We start from the raw sequence: 16,294 nt of genomic DNA on the forward strand, positions 1-16,294 counted from the left end.
GTTAAACAATAAATACAAACAGACCTCGGTTGAGGTTTCTCGTATATTACCACCCTTCCGCGCCTAGGCGTATGACGGGTTGCAGAGCACACAATGTCCTCCCACCAGACTTCGACGACGTCTTAAGCCGAGGTCCGCCCTCATTGGAGGCGCCCTTAGAACGTGCCTACTCTAAGCCCATCAGAATTCTCTACAGCCGGCAGATGTTTTAGAGGTTACTATGGCCAAAAGCTACTGTCAATTCGATAAAAATAAAATATTTGCATTAATTTGTAAGTATTGTCTAACAATACAGGTCGTCTTAGGACATTAATCTTATTGTTATACTATTTTATACATTTTACAAACAATAATCTAACCACTTTACGACAACACATCTCTATCGTATAAATAAATAAATAAAACAAATTATAAAGAATTTTAATTTCACTCCATTTGCAATAAATGAAAAAAAAAAACACGATAAGAAATAAAAGAGTAATTAATCAGATACTGTAATAAAGAAAAGACAGAAAAATATGTGTATGAAATGATTTTAATTATTTTTTTAATTAGTAATAAACTCAGCAAAGGGATATTAGACAAATCAACAACGTGGTGATTTGGCTTCCTAGATTTATTACAAAGAAAGTTAAAATTAACTTATCGTTTAACATTTGTTAAAAAAAAAATAGATTAACGCAATAAAATAGTGATAGGTTAAATTTCAAAATTTAATTTCTTTTGACCGTATGACGCAATGCTTTTGCATTGTTCTGAATTGAAGTTTCGAAAATTGAAAAAAAAAAAACTTTGACAAATGTAAACACTGTTTGAATACTAAAAACTCGATTTTGTGTTCATTGTTTTTGTCTGCCGTTTGCGTATATTATAAAGTCTTGAAGAAATAAAAATAAGCGCTTATGAATGTTGAACTAGGAATAACATATAATATGGAAATATGTCAAGCCTGTCTAAGAACTGGCGATTGTATCCATCCCATGTCTGTCGAAGATTTAAAACGTTACCGCTTATTTATAACGAAGGTATTATTTATTAAAACCTAGCTATTTAATACGGCCTAAAAACGTATGAGTTTCTGGGTTCATGATAAGTATGATACAGTTTCGTCATCATTTATTCCAGTCGACCCTACACTAAAATAGTTCACAAATTAACATCATTTTTTGCAAGTGATAAAAGTTTATTGGTCGGCTTATTTATATCTTTACTAATACGAGAAAGAGGTTAATTTGGTTTGTTTATGTGTTGGTACTAATATCTAGATCTATTGATCCAAATAAAAAAAAAAAAATCTTTAGTATATGTTTACATTATTCCTCAGTGCTATACAGTATAAATTATATTGAAAAAAAGTTAAGTAACAGCCTGTAATTGTTCCACTGCTGGTCTGGTCTGGTGCTGTGGACGTATACGTGGTAGAATTTCATTGAACCTAGACACATGTAGGTTTCCTAACAAAGTTTTCCTTCACCGAGCACGAGACTTATTATAAACCGAAAAATACCATCTGCTTAGGAAATTCAGTGGATCTCGTGTGGGCTTGATCACGCAATCCTTTCTATACCACTGGCCTGTCTTAGGTCTTAGTAATATTAATATGATATAATTTTCTATATTAATAAATTGCACCTATGAAAACACTGGGTGGGATGCTAGTCTGATAAAAATAAAACTTACTAGTCATCAAGAATCAATAAGATCACTTACAACAATCAATTTAAATATATCTGCACTATAACACTTTGGCCCCTACATTTTTCTGTGAATAAAACAATCCTCGGCTCTGCTGCTGTATGTATTTGTTCTATTGGTACATAAAATCAATTATAATACAGTACATATTAACTAAAGTTTACGACAAATCTTGTGAAAAAATTACACATTGTGCCCCAAGAATATTTTATGGGGCACATAAATTATCACCAGATGGGGCACTTTTAATTTTATAATTTATTTACATAGTGAGTGTGATAGGACATTAATTTGTCATTATACCTTTTTAGGTAGAAGATCCATTGATTATTATGTATATCTGTATATACTGTAAAAGCATCCTGCGAAGAATTGTACAATTTATTGAGCAATGTCGCCTCTCAGATGTATTCATAAAGGAATCACTCAGTAAAGTAAGTATTTTATGCCCTGTAAAGTAGACTTCATCCACTGTTCAGTTGCCCAAGCCTTTTTTCACTTTTTGGTTTTGGTTGGGTGTGGCGGTTTACAGTTTTTCTTATTTATTAAACATCAGCAGATCTTCGCTGGAGTTGGAGCTCATCGTACTTCTTGAAAGACTTGCTCCACAGTGATAGATTTTTATTTCTTTTTCTTAATGTTATATATTACATTACATCACATTAGCAGCCTGTAAATTTCCCACTGCTGGGCTAAGGCCTCCTTTCCCTTTGAGGAGAAGGTTTGGAGCATACTCCACCACACTGCTCCAATGCGGGTTGGTGTAATACACATGTGACAGAATTCCCTCACGATGTTTTCCTTCACCGCCGAGCACGAGATGAATTATAAACACAAATTTAGCACATGAAAATTCAGTGACTCAAATGTTATATATTAATTATTATTATTTATTTATTTTTTATTTCTTATATAATAATACCTGTTATTGTTATGGGATTAATAAAAAAATAATAATGCAAGTATTAGAATAGTCCTCTTTTTACTTAGTGTAGTGAGTCTTGCACAAAGGCCTCTTTTTTGATGAAACATAGAAAACAATATGATACTAGTTAATGTTAACTTATGTCAAATTGTTTTGCTTTAATGTATTATCTTTTTAGGATCCCGAAGTACTATCTAAAGTAAGAGTTGACAATTTGGGTACATCGAAAACAACATACAATTACATGGGGCCCAATAATGATTTAGATTTGAAAGTCGAATGTAATCTTAAAAACGAGGCAGCTGGTGATGAGGGTGTGATACCCTTAGTGTTATTAAGTCACAGCAATGGTGAAGAAGATTGCAATGAACATGATGAAGAATCGGTAAGTTTAGATCATAGACATTATTCGGTTAGTTGGTGGTACAAGCCCGGCTGGCAATAGATTATATGATAAGTATCACCTACCGAGGAGCATACTTATTATTGTTGTGTTCCGGTTCGAAGTGTAAGTGAGTTAGTAAAACTACAGGCACAAGGGACATATTTTATTACCAAAGATTGTTATCGCATTGTCGATTTAAGGAATGTTCAATATTTCTTACAGCGTCAATGTCTATGATGACTTTGATGACCATTAGGTTGCCTATTTGCAAGTCCACCTAGGTACCTTCTTGAGTGCTCTGCTACTCTGGTGCTTTTTGAGAGGATTCGAGTTCCCAGTTAAGCACTACTGTCAATCTTGAGCTGATTTATTAATGTTACTTTGAAATTGATTTTAATTAATAAGTTTTCTTTTTAGAGCCCACGAGTACCACTTAAAGCGAAAAGTGCTCGTTGTGGTAAATCGAAAAGACCAAGCAATTACGTTAAACATAATGATGATTTGAATTTGAAATTAGAAGGTGATCTTAAGAACGAGGCATCAGATGACGAAGACGAGGTACCGTTAGTGTTACTAAATCACAGCAACGGTGATGGTGACTGCGATTATTATGATGAGGTAAGCTTAGAGCATAGATGTGTATAACATAATCAGCCTGTAAATTTCCCACTGCTGGGCTAAGGCCTCCTCTACCGTTGAGGAGAAGGTATGGAGCATATTCCACCACGCTGCTCCAATGCGGGTTGGTGGAATACACATGTGGCAGAATTTCGTTGAAATTAGACACATGCAGGTTTCCTCACGATGTTTTCCTTCACCGCCGAGCACGAGATGAATTATAAACACAAATTAAGCACATGTAAATTCAGTGGTGCCTGCCTGGGTTTGAACCCGAAATCATCGGTTAAGATGCACGCGTTCTAACCACTGGGCCATCTCGGCTCTATGATGTGTATAGATTGTGTTTTATTTCATAGAACTAGGTAGGGTTTTGTGCAAGTCCGACTTGGTGGGACTTTATTTTATAAGTGGCAAAGGTCCTTGGTACTTGGTGGGAGGGCTTTATGCAAGCCCGTCTTGGTAGGTAGCATCCACTAATCGGATATTCTACCGCCAAACAGAAGAACTCAGTATTGTTGTGTTGCGGTTGGAAGGGTGAGTGTGTTGTGTAACTACAGGCACGAGGGACGTAGTATCTTAGTTCCCAAGGTTGGTGGCGTATTGGCGATGTAAGGAATGGTTAATATTTCTTACAGCGCCATTGTATATGTGCGGTGGTGACCATTTGCCATCAAGTGGCCCATTTGCTCGCCCGTCTATCTTTATTATAAAAAAAACCACTGTCCATGAACGTGCAGGTAACCACCCCAAATGCAACCGCAAAACTGTTATAGTAACTGTGGTTGTGTTCTAATATAAAGCATGAGTGAGCAAGTTTAACTACAGATACCGGGGACGTGACATCTTTATTTCCAACGTTAGTAGAGCATTGGCGAAATCAGGACTGATTAATATTTCTTACAATACCAATGTGTCTACAGTGGTGACCAATTACCATCAGATGGTTTATTTGCTAATCTGACTTCATACATAAAAAAAAACAAACATGTTGAGACTTGTTCGCGTCTCAGTAGCTATGTAATTTGTCGGATTACTGTACTAGTACTGCTTCACAACTAGTACTACAAGTGGCCGTACTCTATCTATAGTTCTACAAATTCGATCATCCGACATCGTCTTGAATAATGTTTGATAGATTACCGGAGGTTTTCTGTATTAAGAAAATAATAAATGATAAATAATAAATAATAAATAATAAATAATAAATAATAAATAATAAATAATAAATAATAAATAATAAATAATAAATAATAAATAATAAATAATAAATAATAAATAATAAATAATAAATAATAAATAATAAATAATAAATAATAAATAATAAATAATAAATAATAAATAATAAATAATAAATAATAAATAATAAATAATAAATAATAAATAATAAATAATAAATAATAAATAATAAATAATAAATAATAAATAATAAATAATAAATAATAAATAATAAATAATAAATAATAAATAATAAATAATAAATAATAAATAATAAATAATAAATAATAAATAATAAATAATAAATAATAAATAATAAATAATAAATAATAAATAATAAATAATAAATAATAAATAATAAATAATAAATAATAAATAATAAATAATAAATAATAAATAATAAATAATAAATAATAAATAATAAATAATAAATAATAAATAATAAATAATAAATAATAAATAATAAATAATAAATAATAAATAATAAATAATAAATAATAAATAATAAATAATAAATAATAAATAATAAATAATAAATAATAAATAATAAATAATAAATAATAAATAATAAATAATAAATAATAAATAATAAATAATAAATAATAAATAATAAATAATAAATAATAAATAATAAATAATAAATGATAAATAATAAATATTGGACAACATCACATACATTACTCTGATCCCAATGTAAGTATCTAAAGCACTTGTGTTATGGAAAATCAGAAGTATCGACGTTACCAGACACCCAGACCCAAGACAACATCAACATAGAAAACTAATGAACTTTTTCTACATCGACTCGGCCGCGAATCGGACACGGGACCTCGGAGTGGCGTACCCATGAAAACGTCAGAAATATTGTCGACATAACAATAAGTATTCTTTACAGAGTCCAAACGTGTTTCCTAAAGTGAGAATGGAACATTTAACTACATCGAAAACAAGCTGCTATTACATAGGACCGAATAAGGATATAGATTCGAACGAAGAATATACTCTCAAAGACGAGGAATCGGACGCTGAAGACGATATACCCTTAGTGTTACTGAATCACGGCATCGATGAAGATTGTAACGTCTATGAAGAGCCATCGGTAAGTTTAGATCGTAGGACTTTGTGTACGGATCACGCTCCAGTCATAGATTCGCCGTTAGATTTTGTGAGTCATTTTGACGACCTCCGTGGTCGAGTAGTGTGTACACCGGTTTTCATGGGTACGCCACTCCGAGGTCCCGGGTTCGATTCCCGGCCGAGTCGATGTAGAAAGAGTTTAGTTTTCTATGTTGTCTTGGGTCTGAGTGTTTGTGGTACCGTCGTTACTTCTGATTTTCCATAACACAAGTGCTTTAGCTACTTACATTGGGATCAGAGTAATGTATGTGATGTTGTCCGATATTTATTATTATTATTTATTATTTATTTATCAATTGTGTACCGATGATGGTGCCCTCCTAATTAATTTTCACTACCAACCTCGAATAAGATTAGCCGATTACCCAGGGCATGTGATTGTGCACAAGCGTTTCCGCAAACACAGGTTCACTATCTATTCCCTCGATCTTATAATCCGATTGGACGGCAAATTTGACCGGAAAGAGTTCAGGCGCTTTAGGTGCTTTCCAAAAGACAAATCTTAAAGTAAATTTTGGGTTAGGAGTTTGTATCTAGGACTTCCGGGCGGTGGCCTTATTTACTAGACTAGTTTCCTTGAGAACGGCTGCCGGAACCGAAATCTGTAAGAGGATTTCGTTGTCGAGGAATATTCGACGTTTTCCGAGAAGGGAACAGGTTCAACCGAGCCGAGATTGCCCAGTGGTTAGAAAACGTCTTAACCGATGATTGCGGGTTCAAACCCAGGAAAGCACCGCTGAATTTTCATGTGCTTAATTTTTGTTTATAATACGTCTCGTACTCGGCGGTGAAGGAAAACATCGTGAGGAAACCTACATGTGCCAGACGGAGACGAGGCATTAACTCAGCAATGGGAAATTTACAAGCTCTTACTGTGTAAAACTGTTCACAGCACACGTGAATTGTTTCAACCATTATACGCTTTGACATCACGTCGACACCGTGTACAGGGGACCGGTTTTATTAAAAAAAAATCACTCTATCGCAATCGAATCGAAACGTTATCGTCCAGTCGTTTTCCTGTTTAACTAACACAACGAACGAGTTACGGTTCAGTTGAAGTTGGATCTGAATATAATTGGGATCGTATCGTAACTTATATGAGTAGATTAAGCTGAGTTTTATTTTGAGGAATTGTCGAAATCGGATCGGAATAGAATCTAAAACGTATCGTAACAGCTGTTAGTAGAATTAGCCCCCGAGATTACTCGATAAAGAGCGTGTATTATCTGTGATATTTAAGGATGAATCTAATAAAAAAATGGAAGTCAAAAAGGAAGGGTTCGAAGATTTAGAGGATCTCATTCCGAACGGTGGAACAAGGAAAAATAAGAAGAAACAATTAAAAGAAGGATTTACATCAAGAATGGTCACTGAGACGAATGAGTATGTTGTTATCAAACTGACTAAGGAACAGGTAAGGTACTTTCAATTCCAATCAAAATCCCAATTCAGATGTAATTGCAGATGTCCATAGGCGGTGGTAGTCACTTTCCATCAGGTGAGCCTCCTGCAAAAAAAAAAAAAAAATTCAAAATACCTTCGCTATTCCTGCATTCCGTACAAATGTAGGGAAGTTTTCGCCTACGATCCGATACATGAGTAGTTACAATGATATCGCCCCTCATGACATTGATATACACAGTCATAACAGCCATAGTTTCAAGAAAAAAATAGACTCTTTGCTCAATTGGTGTCAAGATTTTTTCTATTTTTTGTTTAATTTGAAGTAATTTATTATTATTTTTTGTTCTTTCACATTTATGTTTTTATTTTAAAATTAAAATGTATAATGTAAACGCCTGCAGTGGTGTATCACACCGTACACGAATTTATTTCCTACTTTTTCTTAAAAATTTGTGAATATGCCGATGGTGTTTTCGAAAATCTATAAATAAATAAATACTTGACTTTGTGCAAGCTCATCTGGGTAGTCACCACTCAGTCATCACTTACTCTACACACACTATAGCAACACTAACACAAAAAGTCATACTAAGTATTGTCGTGTTCCGCTTTGAAGGGTGAGTGAGCCAGTGTAACTACAGCACAAGAGATATAACATCTCAGTTACCAAGCTTGTGTATTGGTGATCTAAGGAATACTTAATATTTCTTATGGACGGTAGTAATCCATTTCGCTTCTATTTTTTCTTACACTTCGTATGATATGACATAAATATATACCTCCCCCCCCCTCCCCTATAGCACTCAAGAATAATATAGCTCGCTACCAATGAAACAGTTTTGAAATTAGAAGTCTGGAGATTATCGCTTACATATAATCAAACAAATTTTATTGATATTATTAGTAAAGATAGAAATATTTGTGGTGGTCACAGGTGGCCATTTTTTTTTCCATTTCAATGTCTAAGTCTGCCTGCCCTGTCTACAGGATAGATAGGGTCAGGTGCAGGCTAGGCCCTAGGGCTAGGTTAGGGCTAGGTATTTTAAATGTATCCAAATCTTTTTAGATACTGGAAGAAATGAAGGAACATTCGAACAGCGAGAAGTATAAAATATTACCATATAAGTGTGAGAAGTGCGTCAGAGGATTCAATTTTGAGGACGTCCTGCAATCACATATGGACAAACACTCCCCTGTTAGTATCCTTTTATTTGCGGTGTTTTTAAGCTAAGTGCAAGAATTTGACGACCTCCGTGGTCGAGTAGTGTGTACACCGGTTTTAATGTGTACGCCACTCCGAGGTCCCGGGTTCGATTCCCGGCCGGGTCGATGTAGAAAAAGTTCATTAGTTATCTATGTTGTCTTGGGTCTGGGTGTTTGTGGTGCCGTCGTTATTTCTTATTTTCCATAACACGAGTGCTTTAGCTACTTACATCGGGATCAGAGTAATGTATGTTATGTTGTCCGATATTTATTTATTTAAGAATTCTATGAGGATTTCTACCCATAAAACTATTTAACTATTAGGGAAGCACCCTAATTGTTAATAAGATTCATTCCAACGATATATAAGGCGACAGAAATGCTCACGAAGAATTGAAGTAATTTTGTTACCAACTTATATTTTCCAAAATTTCCAAAATCGTATCGTTTGGAATAATTTTAAAATGTACATATTGGGAGACAGTTCATTCGAGGCGTAGTAACATGGGCACAATGAGGTGTGTTTGTGTTGTGTGTTGTTGTGTGTTGTGTGTGTGAAAAAAACAATTGCCTTAATAATAAGTTTTCTTTCACAGAGCAATGGTCCGTTTCAGTGCGAACTGTGCGAGCAATATTGTCCAAGTAAAGTGTCATTACGAGGTCATATGAAGTCGCATTCAACGAGGTGAGAGAACTATTTAAATAAAAAAAGTATAGTCGTCCTCTGTACGTTTATAAACCATTGATACGGTTGTGGTGAAATTTTGGTGCGACTGTGTACGCCTGGGATTATTTTTGATCCCAAAATAAATGCCAATGAGTTTAACGATTTTGCTTTCGTTATATATTATGTATTAAATAACAATTTACTCGGTGGTAGGGCTTCGTGCAAGCCCGTCTGGCTAGGTACCACCCACTCATCGGGTATTCTACCGCCAAACAGCAGTACTCAGTATTGTTGTGTTTCGGTTTGAAGGGTGTGTGAGCCAGTGTAATTACAGGCACAAGGGACATAACATCTTAGTTCCCAAGGTTGGTGGCGCATTGGTGATGTAAGGAATGGTTAATATTTCTTACAACGCCTTTGTCTATGGGCGGTGGTACATTTACCATCAGGTGGCCCATTTGCTCGTCTGCCTACCGATATCATAAAAAAAAATACGCATCGAAATAAAATTGTTAAACATACATACATACAAGTAAAACAATATTTATTTCTTAAATAAAATCGTTTATCAGAAGGGAAGGTCGCCTTTTCCGCACGTGACGATTTCTGCCAATTTTCCTAGTGTAAGCCGTGTAAAACCTATAGGTTTTCTTTGATCGTCCTTCAATATAGAAGTATTCTATAAGACGATACTCACCGCAGAACACGAGCGAGAAATTTCAGAATGCGATATGAAATAAATAAAAAATACCCAAAATCAAAACGACGTATCACCGTAAATCTATTGTCAACATTTCACGAGTGACATACGGAATTAGTCATTACAGAATCGCACAGCTGATTTTATAAGAGCTTATTTAAATAAATAAAAAAACGTCTCGGGACGCCCGACGGAAGTGATTAATTTAAAAAACCGTCTGTCTGAAATACGACTAGAGGGAGGAGCCTACCTATCGCTGCGGTATGCATAAAATAAAGGGAAACCAGACAGACTGGCGCCGTAACGCGTTACGTAACGAAGTGGCTTACTCTCGTATAAGAAGTTATCACTTCAAAAATATTTTGTTAGTTCATCCACGATTGTCTCCTGCTAATTTCATTGTTGTATTTTAAATAATTATAATAGTTTAATGAAAACTAAAAACCGTTCTACCGCTAGTAAATAAGTTATACGTAATATAATCGCCGATGATGAGCCGAGATGGCCCAGTGGTTAGAACGCGTGCATCTTAACCGATGATTTCGGGTTCAAACCCAGGCAGGCACCACTGAATTTTCATGTGCTTAATTTGTGTTTATAATTCATCTCGTGCTCGGCGGTGAAGGAAAACATCGTGAGGAAACCTGCATGTGTCTAATTTCAACGAAATTCTGCCACATGTGTATTCCACCAACCCGCATTGGAGCAGCGTGGTGGAATATGCTCCATACCTTCTCCTCAACGGGAGAGGAGGCCTTAGCCCAGCAGTGGGAAATTTACAGGCTGAATATGATTATGTAATATAATCGCACGAAAACATATTATTCAATACAATGTCTCATTTTCGTAATGTGAAGCTGAAACTACCAGTAGCTTCGTTTCGACGAGACGTCCGACTTAACTCTCTCCGAACTGTTTTAATTTAATCGCTAACAGATTGTTTTTTAGTTTAATCTTGAAAAAAATCAACGTAAAGGAAGAAAATAAATTGTCCTACCATAGAGATGGTTTGGACCAAAGTAGCCCCTTATCTGAATTTCTAATAGCAACATTACAAAAATAGGTTATAACTGATTTTCAGTGTTTGTTACTAAATATGTGCATAGTTTTATGAAATGTTAGGATTTCTGTGTCCGTTCGGACATTGTCTGTTTGGTGGACTATCGATCGTACTTGCCTTGTTGTCGATAGCTTAGTCGGATAATTGTAAACGAGTTAATATTTACTAACATGTTACACTAGTCTAACAACACGGTATCGGTATGCCTCCAACTTTATTTCATACGAAGATGAATATCTCAATGTATTTTAGTATTAGAAACCCAAGTGTGCACAGCCTTATTTCTCCGTACCGCACACGGTGCATTTCAACATCATTTTGGGTGAAATATTGGTGTTTTTTGTAACAAACACATTATTTTTCAGATATAAATGTAAATTGTGCGATTTAATAAGATTATCGCGACAGCACATACTGGAACACTACTCGCTAGAGCACACGGATTCAGCTGCGTTGTACCGATGTCCCAAGTGCCCCCACACCACTAAGTACGTATGAACTGTTATTGGTTTTAGCTGAGTTATAAATATGTCCTAAGTGCCCCACGTCACGCTAAGCGTCTATCGTCTTTTGTTGCCTGTAGTAGTTTTTAACATATATTCTATCTGCCTCGTCACCACTTAGTACACATGAGTTGTTGTTAACTTTAGCAGCGTTATTAGAAATGTCCTATGTGCCCCATACCCATTAAATACTTATTATCTTTTATTGCTGTTTTTTGGTTAGGTCAAGTTATGGTGAGTATTTACTTTAATACTATCTAGAATGTTATGTCCCCTGTGGCTGTTTTCACACTGGCTCACTCGCCCCACCGAAGAGTAATCAAATATTCTTAGAGCGTATATTATTATGATTTATTTCAGTAAGCGTACAGTGATGCAACGTCACGTGAGGCTGCATTCGACGAGCGAACCCTTGAAATGTAAACTGTGCGGTAAATTTTATAAAAGCAAGGAGTCATTGCGAGTGCATATTATGTAAGTTATTTATTTTTTACTTTGTCTGTCTGTTGTTCTTTCATGGCACCATTACTGGAACGATTCACTGACATGTCACTGTGCAAAATTTTATTTAGATCCGCTCAGCCGTTCTGGCGTGATCCGGTTACAAACATGAATACATTAAAATTTTCGCATTTAATATATTTATCTGAAAACTATTGTTACTTATTGTGTGTTCTGTCTAAATAAATGCAATTTCTCCTCGAACCAGGCGTCACGATGGTAAAAAGTTGCATCAGTGCGACGTATGTACCAGCTCGTTCGTCTACGCCACCCAGCTGACGAAACATATGCAGTCGGTCCATGAACGTAAGGACTATTATTGCGTGGAATGTGATATAATGTTCAAATCGATGGTGAGTTATTTTCGTTTTTTTTAATTTTATAAAGGTAGGTGGACGAGCACGTGGGCCACCTGATGGTAAGCGGTCACCACCGACCATAAAACAATGGCCACCTACCCTGGGAACTAAGATGTTATATCCCTTGTGCTTGTAGTTACACTGGCTCACTCACCCTTCAAACCGGAACATAACAGTACTGAGTACTGCTGTTTGGCGGTAGAATATATGATGAGTGGATGGTACCTACCCAGACGGGCTTGCACTAAACCCTACCACCGAGTAAACTCCATCGCTATATAGTAGTACTGTGGGAATTATGTTTTTCTTTTTGTAGGATAATTTGAAACAGCATTTAAAACGAGCTAAGAGACACCGCGACTCGTCGTCGTACAAGTGAGTTTGTTAAATGAATTTAATATAATTGATAATTAAAGTAACAGCACTTTTGACGTTGTTACGTATTAATTTAATTTGTATTCGCTTTTGTGGCTTCATACTGTGGCGTAATGTTACGCGCGCTCCATCTGCGTTTTGTTTTAAAATTAGAAGTTTTAGTAAATTTTATATAACGATCCTTCTGATCGTTTTCGGTACTGATAGACAATCTTAATGTGGTGGCCATCCGAACTGACCTTAGATATATAAATTCATGCCAATGACAACGGCTTAACGCATTTCAAGATAAGGGATGGTGAATACTGACAAGTTATAATGTACTAATATAAGTTACAAAATAAAATGATTACAAATCTATTTTTCAAACAATACTCGGAGGAGATAAATTATTTATTTGTATATTATGTATATCTCTCCCTCAGAGGTAGTATTTTTTCGTTCAAATTTAAATGTGACCAAATCGAAAGTACACATAAAACAAATCCTTAAGAATTTAGAACCTTTTTTTTGAGTCGGTTAAATACCCAGCAACATCTTGGTCTGATCTGAGTTTGATCAAACTCAGAACCTACGAGACGTCGAGACCAACGATCACGTAACACGCTACACAGGCACCAGTGCCCGCACTGCGAGCAGCGCTTCGTCTCGGCGTCGACGCTGGCGACGCACCGCAGCGCGGCGCACGGCGCGGACAAGCCGGCGCGCTGCGCGCAGTGCGCGCGCCGCTACAGCAGCGCCGACGCGCTGCGCGGGCACCGCCGCCGCGCGCACGCGCCGCCGCACGACGCGCTGCCCTGCCCGCTCTGCGACCGCGTCTTCTCCGTGAGACCACACTATATATACGCGGGACATGGTACAGGGCCCGGGGCGTATGCAAGGAAAAGTGTATTCTCTTTTATACGCGTTCGCGTCGAGTTGGCCGATGTCGACCGTTAAAAAATGACGTCATAGATACGACTAGTACCGTTGAGAAAAAAATAATAATTGTATTTTCTCTTTTTGTAATTGTATGGAATGTGTTTAAGATATTTTATCTTGTGAAAAGTTTTATTGTATGGTCACGAATTTTCGTACTAGTATTATGAAATCGAATGACGAAAGTTTATTTATGACGTAGATTAACAAAAGAAACAGAAAAAATAAGAAGCATTAATAAGTTTTCGTCAAACGTTATCACAACTCTGAATGACACAAAAAGATTGAAATCCTCGGTACAGGTACTACTTCAATGGCGCAACGTCGGATATAGAGATTGTCACTTAACTTGACTTGAATTTTTTTATCCTTCCAGTCCTTGTCAGGGGTGGTCACAACACCCTCTCGTGTGATGTCACATACTGCATTTTTTTACAAATATACTCGATTAAATTAACACAGAAGTTCAAGTTTATGTTTAAAAAAAAAACCATAAAAGTCATGTAACGTATTTTATGGTTGACCCCTTTTATCTGAATGTGAAATTAATAGTTATAGTAACTATTATTGGACATGGAACTATTATTTATATTTAAATTACTTTATTTATTTTTATTTTCAGCGTAAATTTTTCAGCGTAAATACGTCCTGCGTGTACATATGCGTACGCATACAGGGGAGCGACCGCACACATGCCCCTGCGGGGCCGCTTTCGCGCAGGCCTCCGCCCTCCGAGCGCACTGCGCCGCTAAGCACAAGGTACATTCAATATAATTTTAAATGCCTTGCTAACCAAATCGCAGCGATAGCAGACAATATAAAAGTATATATATATATTTGTGTTTCCATTATATATTCCAGTATGTATTTTAAATAAATAAAAGAATAGTTAATTACATAGGAAAACCCAAACACTCGTCCCACTCTAATAGTGCAATAGGACACGGCCCAAGAGACTAGTATCGCGACACTATTGCGTACCCTCCGAGAAGAGAGTATTACTTAACCTACAACTGACTTAATTTGCATCTGAAAACATTTGAAACTTAAGCCTAATAACTGATATTGACTGTACGAGCCAGGCAGCGCGTACAGTGCGTGCACCGTCGCGTGAGCATTTTCACATCACTTCATCAGCTCGTGTGCGGCGAGCAGCCACACCGCGTGCTCATATCATTATATCATATAATTCTTAATTACTTATGAACAAAACTTTGGGCTTAGGAGTTCTTAAGGGGTCTTAATCAAACACTGACCTTAAGGTTCACAATTAATTTATTTATTAAAAGTTAAATTATCATTTAAACGTTCGATGCGGAATGTTGCTTGCGCGATCTAATATACAAGTGACGCCATCTGTTGACGACTAGCGTCAGGTTTACATTGGACAACTTACAATCAATATATCAATCGATATCATATATCAGAGACTTCCATTCCACTCTACGATCAACTATGACCAAAAGGTTGTACGGACCGCACATTGGCTGTAAACTCGAATCTAAGGAAAACCAGGCAGTTAGTTGTATAGCAACATTTAAGGATGAAAATATTATAATTTTTTTTTTTCAGAAGTGAAATGGAAGAATGACACGAAACGAACTGAAATGCTCAAGGAATCTCAATAATTGTGATAATATTTATAATTATGAATAAATAAATAATCTCGCCTGATTGTGTTTTTGTTTGATTGAATTTCAAATCAGGGGCATAATATTTATTTAAAGAAGTGTTGTTAGTTTTAAAAACAGTCAGTTCGACTTAATTTTGTAACGTAATTTGCATGTTTATTGTTAACAGAAGGTATAATTAGCATAAAATTTGATTATTAACTCGCTAATATTCAGGTTTAAAAAGTCATACAATTTTAAAATGAAAATATTCAAAGAAAATCAGATAAAACTAATGGTTAATTAATTAATAATATCTTATTGCATTAATAAATCAGACCTTTACAAAAAAACCCATCCGATAGAAAAACTACATTTCTGCAGGGCTGTATTTAGGGGCAACCGGGGCAACTGCCCTGAGGCCTCCACATGAGACGGGCCCCACAGCAAAGATTCCGACGAGTTAACAAATATCTAGATATAGTTAATTAATAAATAAAATACAATTAGTAGAGTTGCTTAACATATTTATCGCGAGAAGTCATTGTTAGAAAGTGTTATTTACTTATTAATTTTATGAGACGTCGTATTTTTATGATTTGATGAACAACGTAATTAAACATATTTTAGATTCTTCGTTTAAGATGAAATTTAAAACACTAATAAACATTTAGCCCGCTAATTAAAACCTTAATACCAAGTAAATGGTAAGGCTTTCTGTAAGCCCCTTTACAAAAAAAAAAAGGTACCACTCACAGCACTATTAAAGATGAAGAAAAAATACTTACAAATAAATATATTTGTAAAACGCAGCAAAAATAAATTACCATTATTGACCATTATTATAATTATATTAATACATTATATAAACATATAGGCTACCCAAAACACATTATTTAATTATGAAACTTATGATTTGTATAAAGTAACTCGAACATGGTGCAAACCGTGTTACATAAATAGGAACGTAACAATTCGTTTAAATAAGGTAATTTCAGTGTATTTTCATATTA

General features: G+C 35.6%; 1 protein-coding gene across 1 annotated transcript; it reads left to right on the top strand.

Moving 5' to 3' along the window:
• Positions 1 to 800: 800 nt before the first annotated feature.
• LOC113396827 (zinc finger protein 626-like) lies at positions 801 to 15,343 on the top strand. Its single transcript, XM_064220186.1, has 15 exons — positions 801 to 1,025; positions 2,007 to 2,129; positions 2,799 to 3,005; positions 3,423 to 3,623; positions 5,737 to 5,940; positions 7,222 to 7,395; positions 8,452 to 8,580; positions 9,185 to 9,273; positions 11,381 to 11,503; positions 11,879 to 11,992; positions 12,228 to 12,372; positions 12,695 to 12,753; positions 13,368 to 13,578; positions 14,308 to 14,430; positions 15,244 to 15,343. Exons 1-15 carry the CDS (start codon positions 903 to 905, stop codon positions 15,247 to 15,249), a joined length of 2,031 nt encoding a protein of 676 aa, XP_064076256.1. The 5' UTR covers positions 801 to 902; the 3' UTR covers positions 15,250 to 15,343.
• The last annotated feature ends 951 nt before the right edge of the window (positions 15,344 to 16,294 follow it).

The sequence above is a fragment of the Vanessa tameamea genome, chromosome 31 (assembly GCF_037043105.1).
Source record: "Vanessa tameamea isolate UH-Manoa-2023 chromosome 31, ilVanTame1 primary haplotype, whole genome shotgun sequence".
In the NCBI taxonomy this organism is placed as follows: domain Eukaryota; kingdom Metazoa; phylum Arthropoda; class Insecta; order Lepidoptera; family Nymphalidae; genus Vanessa; species Vanessa tameamea.